At 52.1% G+C, this 17,320-nt stretch overlaps 1 protein-coding gene and 1 long non-coding RNA gene across 2 annotated transcripts; both read left to right on the forward strand.

The window, feature by feature from the left end:
- Positions 1–1,055: 1,055 nt before the first annotated feature.
- LOC311607747 lies at positions 1,056–4,825 on the forward strand. Its single transcript, XR_014782721.1, has 3 exons — positions 1,056–1,310; positions 3,692–3,947; positions 4,719–4,825. It is a non-coding gene; the product is annotated as an uncharacterized lncRNA (long non-coding RNA).
- Positions 4,826–11,507: 6,682 nt separating this feature from the next.
- Positions 11,508–16,890, forward strand: LOC311607745 (collagen alpha-1(V) chain-like). The gene is made up of 3 exons (XM_084799776.1): positions 11,508–11,528; positions 11,772–12,005; positions 16,176–16,890. The coding sequence occupies exons 2-3, from the start codon at positions 11,817–11,819 to the stop codon at positions 16,320–16,322; spliced, it is 336 nt and encodes a 111-aa protein (XP_084655902.1). The 5' UTR covers positions 11,508–11,528; positions 11,772–11,816; the 3' UTR covers positions 16,323–16,890.
- Positions 16,891–17,320: the final 430 nt, after the last annotated feature.

A 17,320-nucleotide genomic window follows, 5' to 3' on the forward strand; every position in this document is an offset into this window, starting at 1 on the left:
CTGTCACAGAACACCCCCCTCCCCCATCATTGTGTCACAGAACACCCCCCCATCATTGTGTCACAGAACATCCCCCCCATCATTGTGTCACAGAACACCCCCCTCCCCCATCATTGTGTCACAGAACACCCCCCATCATTGTGTCACAGAACACCCCCTCCCCCATCATTGTGTCACAGAACACCCCCTCCCCCATCATTGTGTCACAGAACACCCCCCTCCCCCATCATTGTGTCACAGAACACTCGGTTTTATTCCTTCTGTGCAAACGTGTTTGGTGCCCATCAACTCAGCATCCGTCCTCCCAATGTTCCAGCCCCCTTGCCCTCACCCCAGGCTCTGGAAATCACCATTTTACCTTCTACTGTCTATTAACTACTATTGTTCAAATTGTTCTGCATTGTATCTCTGTCAGTGTTCACTTGGGAGTGCCTTTAGTCTGTCTGTCCCCTCCTCACCCTTGCCCACCCCTCCCCTCCTCCCCTCCTTGCTCCTCCCCACCCTCCCCACTCATGCTCCCCTCCTCACCCCTGCCCACCCCTCCCCTCCTCCCCTCCTCACCCCTGCCCACCCCTCCCCCTTCTCACCCCTCCCCACTTCCCCTCCTCACCCCTGCCCACCCCTCCTCTCCTCCCCTCCTCACCCCTACCCACCCCTCCTCTCCCATGCACAAGACAGGATGGCCTTCTCTGTGACTGAGCAAGGCTCCTTGTGTCTTATTTGCTGGATGGAGCACCTAGGCTGACCTCCATCTTAGCTGTGCGATCAGTAGGTGTTGGAGTGTCATTCAGGTACCATGACTTGCACACACATGCAGAGGTGGGACAACAAGATCATGTAGTATGTCCATCTTTGGTTATTTTCTACCATGGAGGAGCTATTCTGTACTCCCAGCAGCAGTGTCCCATCCGCTCCAGCACTACTTTCTGTCTCTCTGATAATGGTCCTGCTGGTTGTGGTGGATGAGGTCCCGCTGAGGGTTGGGTTCATGTTCCCCGATGGTCTGTGCCGCTGGCATGCTTCCACAGACCCGTTTGTTGGCGGCCTCATTTCTTTCGGCACCTGTCTCATGTCTTTCCAGCTCATCTCAGGCCAAGGCATTTAGGCTGCTTGCTCCCTGCTGAGGAGGGTGCCAGCCTCAGGAGCAGAGATGTCCTGCCTGCCTGGTCCCTTTGTCCTGACCTTTCAGAGCTAATAGTTCCATCAGATCACAGTAGGCCACATGACCAAGTAACGGTTTGTTCTTTTCTTCCCAGGGTCCCACTGGCCCGAAGGGCGAGGCAGGCCACCCAGGACTCCCTGGCCCACCCGTGAGTAGTGTGTGAAGTGTGAAGGGGAACTGAGGGAGTGTCTGTTTGTGGGGCTTGCTCTCTGTGATGCAGGGAGGCTCACATGGCACACCCAGGGGCTTGTCCCTGGGGAATCACAGGGCGAAACAGTGGGTCTCACAGACTTATCTGTGGAGCTCATGGGCTGCCCAGCCCTGGGAAGGATCATTGGCCAGTCAGATAAGGAATGTGCATTATGTTTGTGAGTATATGTGACTGTAAGTGTGTCATATTGCTATACATGCATATGTGTATTTAATTATGTGTGCATGTATTCATATATATAGGTAACAGTTTGTATACATGTTTATTTGCAAGTATGGACTTGTGCATTTGTATGTACTCTATACATATGTGTGCAAATATGCATTAAGTATATGTGTAAATGTTCACATATGTATGAACATGCACATATACATGTGCAGGTATATATGCATGTGACTCTGCTATATGCATGTGTGTGAACATGTATGCATCTCTGTGTTTACATGCATATGTGCACATACATAGGAGTATGTTTGTGAACATGATATATGTAGATACTGCATATGTATTTATGTGCATGTGTACGAACGTGATATGTGTGTTGTACATTTCTGCATGTGTATTGTATGTTTGTATATATGTATTATGAATATGCATTCATGTGTGTGCCTGTACGTATTTACATTGTGCGTGTGTGTGTCAACATGCCTATGCAATGTGAATGCATGTTTCTATATGTTTATGTATGTGAACATATATGTGTTTCTGTGTGTGTTGTTCATATGTATATAAATATACATGTATAAATGTACAAATGTTTCTAGATTGTATATGTATCTATATGTGTATATGAATTATGTATTTTATATGTGTGTTATGCATATATATACAGACATGTATAAACATTTGGGCATATTTTATATGTTTATTGTACATGTGTATAGTTGTATGACTAAACTTTTCATGGGCAGTTACAACACACATGCATACTCAACCCAGATAGGGGGGAGCCCACAATAGACCGAAGTGTGGATACTGCTCACGTCCAGCTTGATGAGCCATGACTTTTATTTGGCTTAGTTAAAAGAAATGGGTGAGGGGTTACTTACAGGAACAGAAATGCCTGTAAAACAGCTGCATCTTCAAAGTCCACCCCAGCACTGATGACAGCAAAGCTGTGAACCTGGAGCACACTGCACAGCCTGCAGGCAGCTCAGCAGGTCGCAGAGTGTCCGCCCTAAGTGAATCAGTTGGCCTGGGTCTCTCTCAGGCATCTTGGCTGGTTTTGCTTTTCCAGGCATCTGGTCTGGTCTCAGAGTCTTTGCAGCTTGGTTTACCTGAGAGTCTTCTTTAGCGCTTAACTCAGCTTCTCTCAGAAGGACTCTCAGCTTTCATTGCTTAGTCTGGCAGGGAGGGGACTAGTGAATCTAGTCAGTTTTGGGAACTTCCTGAAGCTGTTTTGAAGCGTTTACCTTCCTTTTTAAGGTACTTACCTGCGGGATGGAATGTTTCAGTGTTGGAGGCAACTTTTACACAACAGTGTATGTATGGGTTAACATACATGTGTACATATGTACACATGCATATGGATGTATGTGGTTCTGTATTGTGCGGGTGTGTATATTGTGTCCGCGTGTGTGTAGTTCTGTGGCTGAATGTACATGCAGGAAAAGCTTGATGTGTCCGGGTGCTGCCAGCCTCTCGACTACCTCAGTCATCCTGGCGGGGCGCCTGGACATGAGCCACTCTCTGTACCAACTGGCGCTTAAATGGCTCTCTGTGTTCAGCCCCAAGTGGGGCCATGGAGATAAGATGGAGCTTGGATTACTTGTGCAGGTATATATGTATGTGCCTCTGCTATATGCATGTGTGTGAACATGTATGCAATCTGTGTGTTTACATGCATATGTGTACATACATAGGAGTGTGTTTGTGAACATGATATGTGTATGTGAACATATATGTGTGTTTCTCTGTGTGTTGTTCATATGTATATGAATATGCATGTATAAATGTACAAATGTTCCTAGATTGTATATAGATGGGGGAAGCCCACAATAGACCGGCTTGGCTTTTAGGCTCAGAACAGGACACCAGACAAAGCTAAGGCCTTGAGCGACTGCGTTCTGAAGAAGAGGCAGGGCCTTGGGCTCAGGGAAGAAAGACACTTAGCCAGGCAGACGCCTGGGGGATAGGTGGGCATGGAATATTCAGGATTTAAGAAGGAGATAAAATACCAAGTGGGCCGGCAGCTGTCCTTCCAGCCCAGGACACAGGCTGAGGGAACTGGACTTCACCTCAGGGCCACTTAGCTCTGCCCTTGGGACAGGATCATCCCTGTCCTCTCCTAAGCACGACTGTTCTCTTCTGCACCCCAGGGCCCTCCAGGTGAGGTCATCCAGCTCCTGCCAATCCAGGCATCCAGGACTCGGCGGAACATTGATGCCAGCCACTTCCTGGATGACAGGGCTGGGGAGAGCTACGTGGACTATGCGGATGGCATGGAGGAGATCTTTGGTTCCCTCAACTCCCTGAAACTGGAGATTGAGCAGATGAAGTGGCCGCTAGGCACACAGCAGAACCCTGCCAGTACCTGCAAGGACCTGCAGCTCTGCCATCTTGACTGCCCAGAGGGTGAGGGAGGGCCACAGTGCGGGAGACACCCCCTTCCCGCAGGATCCCTCATTCATCTGCTGAAACACCAGAGAAGTAATTAACGCATCAGGGGAGGTCAGACAGGGCTCAAGTATCAAGGCTTCGAGGCTTATTAGGCATCTTCCTGCTTTATTCCAAGTCTCGCTGTTCCTGATCTGCCACATGAGTACAGAAACAATCACCTTGTAAGTGGTACATGAGCAGTGTATAAAATGCCTTTGGCCTGGCCCTTAGCTGTCCCTGAAGGCAGCTTGGTGTCAGGTTTATGTGCACTGCTGTGCTTGGGAAGGTGGGTTTTAAACAGTGGCAGAACCGTAGAACCTCGTCCTCACCCTCTTCAAACCAAGGGCCTATTTATTAGCTGTGAAGTGAAACTGGCGTGCCTTTCCCAGGAAGTAGGGATGTCCCCTGCAGGATTTAAGGGGTGTCTCATCTCAGTAGATTCTGGCCCACATCTCCAGGCTTACTTGAGAGCATCCTTTGTCTGTCTGTCCTCCACCCATGAAGGTCGGCAGACACTGACACAGCACGCTTCACGCTCCGGCTGTCTTCTTGTGAACAGGGCCGTCTGCTGGTCTTTATGCTCCCCACAGGAAAAGGACAGCGCTGCGAGATGAGCAGGGAAGGCTGTGTCGGTGGCTTTGTGGCCCTGGCTGTGCGTTTCCCAGCTAGATTGAAATGTTGCAGTGGCTCCTGCAACTGCCCAGGGATCCTTTCTCATGAATCAGCCTCTCTGTCTCTGAAATCCAGGTGAATACTGGGTCGATCCCAACCAAGGATGCTTCAGGGACTCCTTCAAAGTGTACTGCAATTTCACAGCCAGAGGGTCCACGTGCGTCTTCCCTGACAAGAAGTCCGAGGGGGTGAGTACCCCCACCAGCTGCCTGCCTCCACTTGGACAAGGGTGTCAGTATTTACATGGATACAGCTTTAAGGCTAAAAGCCAGAGGCCAGTTGGTTTCAGAACCAAGAGACTTCTCCTGGAAGTCACTCTTGAGCTGTCTCAGGGTGAGTTATTTCGGGTGTGCAGTGGCAGGCGCAGCCTCGCTTCCCCCATGAGGCGACTGCCTTGAGTGTTGTATGTTCCTCCAGTCATCCACAATAGGATTGTCCTGGCAGTGGCAGCCATCACTGGGGTCAGCAGCATCACCGCCCAGACCAACCTAAAACTCTGGAAGGCCTTTGGGGCAAGTGATAAAGAGCCCAAGACACCTGGAAGGAAGCTGCTGGGTGCCTAAACTGGCAGTGCCAGCTTATTTTTGCAGAACCTGTGCCAGGCCTCTCTCAGGTGCCAGACAGGGGTCTGTGTGAGGATCTGCTGAGTTCTGACTCAAGAGATTTTGTGAGGGGTGCAGTCACCTCTGGCCTTTCCAGAGCTCACTCATGTAGGTAGGAATGTGTATGTGTGTGTGTGTGTGTGTGTGTGTGTGTGTGTGTGTGTGTGAGAGAGAGAGAGAGAGAGAGAGAGAGAGAGAGAGAGAGAGAGAGAGAGAGAGAGAGAGAGAGATGTCTAAACTGTGCCAAGGAATCTGTGGCAGAGGCTACAGGACAGGCCGGCAAGAAGAAGGCCTTCTCTGTGTCTGAGAGAATAACCATGACTCCAGCCTCAGTGTCCCTCCATCTGGCCTGGGATGGCTCAGAGTTGTCCCATGCCATTTTCAGGAGACCACAGCAGGTGTGTGTGTGTGTGTGTGTGTGTGTGTGTGTGTGTGTGTGTGTGTGTGTGTGTATTCCACATCACAGCTGCCTAGTGACCCTAGCATCTGGGAAGTGAGTCCCTGCTGGAGAGAGCATAAAGGCTCCCTGAGGCTTCCATCCTCTCTCTAAGTCACACCATAAGTGTGGTAAGTGCCCGCATGCCCTCAGGTGGCAGCAGGGGCAGGGCAGGGATAAGAGATTCATAGTCTTCTGCCTTCCCTCCATCCCAACTGAATTCTGAGATCCTGGGCTTCAGGATAAGCCAGAGCTTTGAAGAGGTCTGAGACATGAGGACCCACTGTATGGGTCTTGGTGTATCCCTACATCTGGCCATAGCTCTGGGGATGGGACTGAGCTAAGAGACCTTTTTCACCCGTCTTAGTGCTCTGCCCTCTACAGTCAGCCTCTGGTAGCCAGCCTGTCTCTGGGACTGTGTCAGATGGCGTCTAGACAGACCCTGCATTCTGCTTCTTTGCTTCTCCCACATGTATGAACTATGGGCTGGGCCAGAGATGACTGCCCAGGATGGAGGGACCCTCTCCCAGAGTCCTCGAGACTCAGGGCTCCAGAGCCTAGAGCAGGTTTGAGCAGAAGTCTGAGGCAAAGCCTGTGTTCTCTGTCCCTAACTTCGGGGGAACTGCTCCTACTCAGTTGGAGTGTGGCCTTGACTGACATCTGAAAACCACAGGGAAAGTCAGGATTCTGGGGGTCAGGCAGACAGGATACCTCATTTCCCCAGCAGTCAGCCAGCTCAAAAGGGACAATCGACAATGACTCTTATCTCTGACTCTTTCCCCACTTGACCACTGGGCTTGGGTCTGAAACATGGGTCTCTCCTGTGCCTGGTCAGCCCAGGATGTCCTGAGGACTCCCCTTTTTCTACACTAACAGTGAGTCAGCCCAGAGACACCACCCCCCACCCTCACCCTACAGAGGCTCAGCCACCCACTCCTTCAGCCCACAGTAGCTCTGAGCCCCCTCTGTCGGCCAATCTTGCATATCTGCAGCCTTGGCGTCCATAGAGACAGACTCAAAGTGAGACTCCCTAAGGGAGGTACAGAGGCAAGCTCCATGATGAAGCGTGTTCCTTTAGCTCTTCGATTTCAGGAGGCTTTGGGGGCAGCCTTTGTTCCCTTGTCATGGCAGATTACCTAATGTACAAGTCCCCAGTGAAGACCTTAACATAATACACACACAACACAACACACACACACACACACACACATACACACACACACACACACACACACACACACACACCTCTGTTGTATGATGTTTTTTTTCTGGAGAAAACAAAAAAAAAAGTCTTTCCATCTCATATAGGGCACCGACAATAGACCAAAGAGCAAAAAATGATTTCACCCAGGTCTAGCTGAGTGAAGATATGAGTTGATTGCAGTTACTTACAGGAACTCGTGTGGCTCAAAGGCAGCTGTCTCTCTCACGGAAAAGACAAGGCCAGCAGGCCTACAACCCGCAAAAGCTGCATCACTGGAGTTTTGTGACTGGCAGACAGCTTGGCTGGTCAGAGAACCTCTTCTTCCCACTGCTTTTAAAGCCTTTTAAGGGGCCTTGTGTATACTGTAAGTCTGAGCATCTTAGCTCTAAGAAAAGATGTTTCCACTTGGAGGCTATAACCACACAACACTTCACCCCCTCTTCTGACTCTAACATTGTCCCCACATCTCCTGTTGTGGAAAAATCAATTAATTAATACAAACTAACTTCCTCCTGTGACCAACTGAGAAAGCAGCATACTGTAAAGGCCTAAACACTAAAGATCAGAAGGCAATTTGATAGGTGCGTCACAGCCATTAACAAAGCAACAGCAGCAGCCTTCCCACTGGAGCCTGTCAACTCCCCAGCCATGATGTAACTCCCCCCCAGTTTACAGTTCCCGATGTTAGCTCCCTTCTGTGAGGTGTACCTTACACCTGTTGAAGAGCAGCTGGTTACATCATGGAAATGGTACCACATTGGCACCTGTGTGTACATCTGCCTGGCTTATTGGAAGCATAGCACACAGGACCCACAACTAAACAGCACTGTTGGGGACAATTCTCCCCCAGCAGCCTACTTGGTACCTCCTGATGCTAAGGAAGTCTACCAGAAGGGAGGAAGTGTCCAGCTCAGTCTCAGCCTGAGTTTTCCATGGCCTGCAGCCAGCCAGCATGGAGGGAGCATCCCATACGGGTGCATACTCGATACATGCCACACCCACGCACCGTATGCGTACTCATTATGCATATATGTCACTCCGTGTCCGTGTCCTCTCTTGATAGCCAGCCTGTGCACTCGTCTGGAGGGAGGGAGGAAAGCTTTGCCAGGGTGGCTGGGTACAATGCAGGGCCTTGGTCGACAGAGAGTGATTGGGTAAGGAGCACACACACCTGGGAACAGCTTTGGAAAACTGGTTCAGTTTATTGGAGGGGGTATTAATTGCCCCCGAGGAGGTGGGCCAGGTCTCTGGGGCAAGGTTTGTGTGGTCATGGACAATTGGCCAGAACAGAGGTGTTGGAAGATACTTCACCTGCTTACACAGGGGCTATGGTTCTAGGGGGTTGGGGAGCCTTATAAGGCCAAACAAGGAGTAAGGCCTGATACCTGTCAGGGCAGTAAATTCTTACTGGGGTTCATAGGGGGGCAACTGACTTTCTGGTGACAGGTTGGGAGACGGGAGGGGGCCAATGCCTGCCATCCTCATGTGACGTATCTGGGGTTGAATCTTTCCTTGACCCTCTGTTAATCCTGGGCCATTACAGCACCACACAGGTACTGTATGCACATACTATCCGTATATACACACCCACGCCCCACATGCACAGTGGCTCTGTCCAGGTTGCTGCAGTGACAGGTGACAGCTGGAGAGCCTGAGCCACTGCCTCTCAAAATGAGTGGGCTGAGATATCCACACATTGCTAGACCAGCCGTCATGCTAGCTGCAGTCTTCCCTTGTTGTTTACTGCCCCACTATTACTTTCCGCCAGTCACTGGATGCCCTGTGGGCCTACGGACTCTGGCTGCTGCCGACCTCACAGTTTACAGGAGCACCCCACATGGCTGTAGTAGTCTGGGTTTAACTTATGGAAGGTGTATCTCAGAACGCAATCCATCTCAGAGGTGGAAAGATCCTAAGACATCAACCCGAAGGCCCTTGTGACCAGCACGGAGGCCCAGGAACTTGTTTAGATCCATTGCTGTAAGAGCAGGGCTCAGCCCCTCAGAATGGAACGTTTTCCCCCACACTGTGGGCCTTAACCGAAGTCAGCTCAAAACTTTGCGAAGCCCTGCTAGGCTTCAGGTTCCAGGTTCCGAGGAGAGTCCACACCATCTTTTGATTCATCAACCTAGTGGGGCCTCATCCCACGAGTCCTTGCTCACACAGACTCCATGGGGCTTCCACTGCCTCTCAGCACTGCACCAGCCTCTGCCCCTCTAGTGAGCACAGTGTGTGTGGCTTCCAGGACCATCCTGCCCCCACCTCTCTGTCAGCCCTCAGCCTGGAGGCATGCCTGGCTCTCCGTCAGGGTTCCGAGGAGCTCGCCTCTGCAGCCATGTTCTTTAGGCTTCAGCCCTGATGCCCTCTCTTCCCCTTCTCTTCTCTGCCAGGCGTTGTTTCCTCTCTGCTTCTCTTGCTCTCTTCAGAGGAGAGCCGCTGGCACACAGAAGGACCTGTGGGGAAGAAGGCCCAGTGAGCAGTGACGGGAGATCCAAGGAGGATCAGGAAAAAAAAAAAAAAGAGCTGTCATGGGAGTGAAACTGCCCAGGGCTGAGATCCATTGGGGTCCTGTCTGCCTCAACTTGACCTGGCTTCTCCCCTCTTCCCAAATGGCTTCCACCTGGTGTAGTCCAGGTTCCCCGAGGGGGTGCCTGACCCAGTCACTATCCTTCTTAAAGGAGCAAATGGTCATAGAATACCCATGTCTAGGCTGCCACCTCTCACCTTTATCCTGAGTCAGTTACCAGCGACAGAGGCGCAAGGACCATCCAAGGCAAACCAGCCTGCCTTTGGGCTCCACTGCTGATTCCCAGCTCCCAGTAAGAACCATAGTAACCTAGGGGATCAAATCTCCGTCTTAGATGCCTAAGATGGCCCCTCACACTGAGGCTGCAGGGAACCAATCCCCTAGGGCAGGACCACTTGAAGACTCCAACCTGGGACGGTACTAGGGCTTCCGGTCCTTCTGTGGTGCCACCTCTGCCTCTGCTGGGGCATGTGTGCCCTTTCTCAAGTCAGTCACGTGTCCTCCCAGGAGCATCAGATGCCTGGACTGCTGGCTGGTATGCATTTTTCCCTCTGCAGAGTCTGACTGTGGGTTTTCTCAAGCCATCTCCAAGGGAGTGGAGTTTGCTTGACATAACTTGGGGACGCCCAGGGTATTCCACAACCATGGTGGGAAGGAACAAGGTCCCGGGTATGGCTCTGCCACCCTATTCTTCCTTCCTATTACTGTTGAAAACGTGGGCTCTGAAGTTGCCACATCTTCTTGGTCACCGTGTGCCAGAGCCAGCACTGCCTCAGCATTCCTTCACTGACCACACGCCCTTTGGAATGGCCAACACAGAACAGTGTTGGAGCAGCCATTGCTTGGAGCAGAGTGAGACACTTCCCTCTGCCAGCCTCTTTCCGTGATGCCCAGCTGAGCCCTGCTAGTCCTTGCCTGGAGAGAGGCCTTCAGTCGCATCCAGGTGCTGCCGGGAGGCAGTGCTTTGTCCCACAGTTTTGCACCCCTGATAATACCAATGGCTCAGAAAGTTCTGCTTGCAAAGAAGCTGTAGACAATGGGACTCTCCTCTCAGGCATCCATGCGGGCCTGCAACTAGTGGGGCAGAGTGGCTTGAGATTCTGATGACACTGTGGAAGCCACTTAGAGAGTGGCATTCTCTTTCCACGACACTGTCCCAGCTTCTTGTGGAGAGCGGGCCTTCCAGTGCGGGTCCTGTTTCCAGAGCCATGCACTACTTGCTTGATCTGGGCAGTGGGCAGCGGATAGTGTGTTGGCTGCCTTAGAAGCCTGTCCCTTGGCAGAATAGGATGCCCTTGCACCTTCGGGGTGCACCTGGTCACTCCAGTTCCCACACAGCTCAGATCCTGCTTAGGCTAGTCTACCACGCTCCGCCATTTCCCCACTGTCTCTTGGCCATTCTAGCTCTTGATCCCCAAGCTGGCGCATTGGGCATGCTGACCACTAAGCAGGCGAGCTCCCATCTGTCCACAAGAGCCCATGCCGCCACCTTCCTTTGCTCAGCACAGTGGCAGGGACAACAGGCTAGGCTCCTGTGCTTGTGGCATACATGGTTCAGGGAAGGTGACAAATGGGACACAGGACCTGAGCTGGTGCAGAGGGAGGCTGGTACACACAGCCTCGGGGCTGCATTGGAGGAACAGTGAAGAGCAGGGACAGAGCTGTGACCAAAGGTGACAGTTGCAGCATCTCCTGCCTCTGGGCATGGGCCTAGCAAAGAGGAGAACTTCTGTCAAGGCTCAAGGTCAGATAGACCACTCAAGAACTCCCAGAAAAGGTAGGAAAAGGTGGCCAGCAGGTGCCAGGAGCATCTTCTACATCCAAGGCTTTATTGCCATGCATCCGCTCCAGGGACTCGGGCCTTGCCTCTTGCTCCCATCATCCTGACTCATCGATGGGATGGGAGGGTGGCACCTTCTATGACCGGAGGGCAGGTCTTAATGGAACACATATTTGTTCAGTGCAGCAAGCCAGGCAGATCCTGCGAGAAGGGAGGAGGTGACTGGCTCCTCGGAAGTGGCCTGGGAGCTAGAGACAGAATAGAGGGTCAAGTGCAGGAAAACGTGACCTAGGCAGGCTTCCTGGAGGAAGCAGTGCAGGCACTGCATCTGGAGAGGTAGGGATGCTGAAGGGAGGATGCTAAGCAGACATTTAGTCTCTGAAGAACACAAGATGTGTTTCCCTTGGCTCGTGTTCCTGGAGCTCCCAGGAGATCCTGTGCATTAAGGGCAAGGATGACGGAAGCTTCTAGGCAGCAGCCTTAGGAAGATGGGCTTGGGTGAGGCCCTGTGGATGTGGGAAACTCCGTGACCATTGCTGTGTCCACCCTGCTGATTCCCCGTGCTGTGCCCACCCCCAGCTCTCCTACGTGGATGCTGAAGGCAGCCCTGTGGGCGTGGTACAAATGACCTTCCTGTGGCTGCTGAGTGCCTCTGCCCACCAGAATATTACCTACAACTGCTACCAGTTGGTGGCCTGGCAGGATGCCGCCACAGGCAGCTACGACAAAGCTATCCGGTTCTTGGGCTCCAACGATGAGGAAATGTCTTACGATAACAACCCCTACATCCGTGCTCTAGTGGACGGCTGTGCTGTGAGTATGACCCCTTTGGGTGCACTACTCGCTAGTGCAAATTTGTGGAGTATGTTCTGTGTGCCATTCTCTGGGCTGGGCTGTGTGTTGGGGATGCATGGAGGGCCAAATATGCCCCAGCCTGGCCATATCAGAGTATAGCTGGCCTGGTAGGTCTGAGTTGGATCATAGAGAGCAATCCCACTTAAGTAGCTCTTTTCTGGGCAGGGTGTGACACTGTGTGTGTGTGTGTGTGTGTGTGTGTGTGTGTGTGTGTGTATTTATGCCTGTGCACTTGTATGTATGAGTGTGTGGGGGTACATATGGAAGGGATAAGTGTGGTTATTTCTGTAGAATGTCAAAGTATCTCACTGGCTTTAACTTACCAAGTAAGCTAAACTGGCTGGCCAGTAAACTCAAGGAAACTCCAGGAGTCTGGCAGGCTCCCCACCCCCACCTCTTAAGCACCAAGGTGCCCTCATCTACTAAGCCGTCAGTCCAGCCCAGTGGGTTCTGGGGATCAGACTCTGGCCTGCATGCTGGCATGGCAAGAACCTGTTATTCACGCATCTGGGCGTCTGAGGGAGGATCCGAGTGTACTGGGGAGCTCTCAGCGCACCTCCAGGGCCAGGCAGACCCTGAGAGAGTGTGGTAGCTGAGGTGGGAGTTGTCCCAACTGCAGCCCGCACCGGCCACCTCTTCATGGGGAGGGCTATTCTAGTCACAGCACCAAGCATCGTTCTGAGCTGTGGCCCCCTCGGCATCTCTGGGCACAAAGGTGAGGTACAGGCCAGAAGCACACGGGGCTGGAGAGGGAGAAGCAGCTGCCTCTTGGTTTTACTTCTGAAAAGATCCAAGATCCCGTCTTGGAAAAGGTGGAGGAAATAATAGCTCAGAACATAATAACCCACTGATGGAACAAAAATTGGCTCTGTGTACTGCGGGGGCGGGGCGGGGCAGGGGGGGAGGGGCTCAGGGAGAGGGCCAGACTGGCAGAACTGTGGAGGTAGGTGCAAGGCGGTTGGTCTGAGGAGAACAGCGGGGCGGCAAGGCCAACCTGTTTTCTGCCCGCAACCCCGCCCCTCCCGCCACCCCCCCCCCCCCCCCGCGCGTTCAGCGGTGATCTGGACTGTCACAGTCCTCTCACTCAGTGGCAGTGCTCCTTCAGGACTGCTTCTGCCCTCTGCGTGCAGGCAGTGGTGCCAAGGCTTGCTCAGCCCTGGGAGGCCTGCTTGATTCATTGTGTAATCACAGCCGCTGAAATTGGAATCCCAACACTGGTATCGTGTGGCTGGGTAGCCTGATTGACGGGGCTGCCGAGCGGCCAGGGCGGGTGGGGGGGGGAGGGGCGCGGGGGTGGCGGGCTGTGGAGGGGCCAAGAGCCACTCCACATCAATTCCGTTGTTTGTGCAGCTTTGTGTGCCCCTGGGGGGCCGTTGCTTGCTGGCAATGGTTATTTATGTCTCTTCTTTAAATACGTCCCTCTCTGAGCACTCTGATAATTGGAGCAGCGGGGCCCCACAAATCCGCGTGAAATCGCCTGCCAGGTCCACGCACGCACGGTGGTCCCGACGCAGATACCATAAAAGGAGGACGTTTGGGCTCAGGATTCGTAGGTGTACACAAGTCGAGACCTCATCACTGACCTCACATAGTTCTCCAAGACTATACTCCCTTCCTGAGCCTGGAAAAGGGCAGGCTGATGACCTCCTGTAAGTCTCTGGGCCTGGGAGCAGAGCCCAAGGTAACTGCCTAGATGACAGGGGACCAGCTCTACCTCCTTAGCCTGACTATGAGGGTCTCAGCCACCCCACAGCTAACTGCACCAGTATGTAAGTCCAGCCCCTGAAGCTGCCCAGATTCTTTTCTGAGACAGGGTTACTCTGTATAGCCTTGGCTGTCCTGGAATTCATTCTGTAGACCAGGCTGGCCTTGAACTCACAGAGATCCACCTGCCTCTGCCTCCTGAGCATTGGAATGAAAGGCATGGGCTACCGTCCCTATCTTTTTTTTTCCTTTTATATTGTTTATGCATATGATGTACATATTTGTGTATATGCATGGCATATAATGCGGGTGCGTGTGTGTGTGTGTGTGTGTGTGTGTGTGTGTGTGTGTGTGTGTGTGTGTACCCAACATTGGAGTCTGTTGGGAATCATCTGTCTTAGTCATTGGGACAGGGTGTTTCAATCAAACCCAGAGCTCACTGATATGACTTGACTCTCAAGCTAGCTTGTTCTGGAATCCCCTATCTCTGTCTTCCAAAGATGGAATTACAGGAGGGCTGTCATACCCATGGAGCATTCACACATACTGCTGAGGATTCCAACTTCAGTATTCATGCTTGCATAGCAAACACCTTAACCACTGAGCCACCTCTAGCCCCTCAGATAGTTTATGTGCTAAGTTTCAGGAAATGACCATGGAAATGGAAAGGTGTGGCTATCCTTTTGGCCAGTCAGATCAGTTATAGTTATCCCTCAAACGCAACCATGTTCAAGGCAGCCAGTGTCCGTGCTGGACTCCTGGTGTTTCTCAGGGGGCAGCCAGAAAACTACAAGTGGCAAAATTCTCCAAGACTCCCATTGAATAAAATGCAGATTCCACCCCAAGTCGGTTCAATGGGCAGAGCGTGCAGTGCTCAAATGCTCCCGGAGAATGGGTCATCCCTACCCTGGCTCTGAGCACAGGACAGAGGTATCCAATCAGGGCAGCTGTGGGCAGGTGCAGTCTGGGGCACGTGGAAGCTGAGAACAGTGAAGGCAGGACACTGGACGCCAACTAGAAAAGGTACTGCCCACCTCTTCAGTCACCCCTGCACTGTTGGCAAACCACCCACATTCCAGATAGAGACATTAGGTAGCAGGCTGTGTTATTTGCTGTATGTAACAAGTTAGCCCGCAAAGCTTAGCAGTTGTAAACAAAGAAATTTCCCAGTACACACAGGCCTGAGATGGGAAATCTACCAATGGCTTAGCCTCCAGCTGTGGCTCAGGGTGGCTTGGGTTGGTTTGGCTGTAATCACCAATAACAGTCGCCTAAGTGGCTTTATAAACAGCAGGAACTGTTCACAGTTCTGCATTCAGAAAGTTCAAGGTTGGGACCATCACCCCGGGTTATACACAGACATCTTTGCAGTGTTACCATATGGAAGAGATGGAGGGTGGGTCTTTCTGGGGTCCCTTCATAAGGGGAGCAAGCCCACATATGAGGGCTCCATCCTCATGGCTCCATCATCTTCCCAAGGCCGGCCTCCCACCGTCACCTGGAGCAATGGGGTTCCTATTTAGATTTTGGGTACACATCTAGTCTACACCCAGGGAGAGTAAAGCCCTGCAGCTGGGCACCAAACATGGGAGTTTCAGGACTGACCCGGGGTCACTAGGAGACCCTCTGCTGGGCTGCACCCCAGGGCGTTGCATCCACAGTTACATCTGGGGTACTTGCTGCCCACCCACTTTCTCCTCATGACATCAGCCAAGGGATAGGCAGTAGAGGAGACCATTCCCAGGCCAGACACAGTCTCCTGTGAGTTCGGTCTACATCCATGGGTGTGGACGTCCTGTGGCCATGTGGCCAGTAGGTAGCCCAAGACTCCTGGGGGAAAGACGGATGTCAGGAACCATTGAAGGGCATTGGCAGAATAGCAGAACCAGACTGTCCTCTGTGACACGTGTTCCTGACACCTCAAGTTACACTTGCTTGGCTTTGGGGACAGAAGTGGTGTCTTCCTCCCTATATTCTGGCAGAAAGAGATGTCTCTGTTGGCAACTCCCTCTCCTGGCCGAGGCCCAGCCTGCTTTTCCTAGGAGAACCCTGTCCCCTCTGCTCAAGAGTGCTGGTCTGAGCACAGGAGGGGCGCTGACCTATCCAACAGGCTGCTCAGACTCTGTATCATTGTGACCCTCCTGTGCCTCAGTTTACCCAGTGCACTATGGAGCAGGTAGTACGGAAGGTTCCCTTGCCTGGCCACACTTGTGGAGGGGCCTGGCACCGCTGCAGAGCTCCACCTGCCTCTCTGTGTGAAGTCTTACAGGAGTCCCATCACTTCTCTGCCTGGCCGTGGTTCCTCAGACTTGCTGCTCCGCTGTCTTCCTGGCTCAGGAGTTGATGGAGCCTTGGGGCAGAGGGAGACCTGGGCCAAGGCTAGACTGCCAGCTTTAACTGCGTCCACGTCTTCCCCCTTCCTAGACCAAGAAAGGCTACCAGAAGACGGTGCTGGAGATTGACACACCCAAAGTAGAGCAAGTCCCCATGGTGGACATCATGTTCAATGACTTTGGTGAAGCCTCACAGAAATTTGGATTTGAAGTGGGGCCAGCTTGCTTCCTGGGCTAGGAGCTGCTGAGCCCATTGGTCTCCAGAGCAACCTCGTGACCTCAGCATCCCACCTGTGGGTGTCCTGTGCACGGCCCATCCTGGACAGTGAACATTTCTCACCCCTCCCTGTCTGACTCACCCTATGCCTCAGACACCCCTTGGTGTTGGACCCTCATGCCCAGAGAGAACAAAGGGAAAGAGCCGTGTCCCCACAGAGCCGAATCACATGACCTAGCCACACCACAGCCTCTTGCCTCCCCGCAGGCCCTGGTCCCCAGCTCTCTGGATAGGTTCATCAAAGGTGTTAATGGACCATTGGCTGATGAGGGGTGGAGGGGGACTGGTGGAGCAGTATTTGAAAACCACTTTTAAAAATTCAACATAAAGATATATATTCCCCCTGACCTTCAAAGATGCTCTCAGGTGGGGTCTTGTAAAGGTCGCCAAAGCCTCCTTTAAAAAACAAAAACAAAAACAACAACAACAAAAAACCATCAACACATCCACTCAGAGGCCAAATGTCATTCCACACGTGCCTTTCCGATGGATTAAAGGTGCTTATGTTTTTGTGAGAATTTTAAGTAAATATTTGTATTGTATTGTTATAAATGTTGAGTGTGCCTGGCTTTCAGTCTTGCATGGAAACCCAGCCTCAGGCCCACGGAGAGAATGGGCAACTGGGACGAGGCACCTGCTCGGCCTTGCAATCAGGCTCTCAGCAGAGGGCACCTCCTCACCCGCCCCAAGAACGTGCAATACATTGGAAATTTGCCCAGTCAACAAGAAGCTGCATTGCCACTGCAGGTGCCTGGGCCCCTTTCCAGACTCTTAATTATATTTTTTTCTTTCTGATTAGCTCTGGATAATTTTTCATGGGGAGGGAAAAAGAAAAGGCATTTGATAGCCTGCCTTTTCTACATGCACTCAGATTAAAAACACAGGCTTAAATTAATTCTGATTGCTTCCTCTTTCCGTGTTCCTTCCTGCAGAGGCTGATGGGACAGTGTCCAGGCCTG

The sequence above is a fragment of the Acomys minous genome, assembly GCF_964271855.1.
Source record: "Acomys minous genome assembly, chromosome: 10".
Taxonomy (NCBI): Eukaryota; Metazoa; Chordata; class Mammalia; order Rodentia; family Muridae; genus Acomys; species Acomys minous.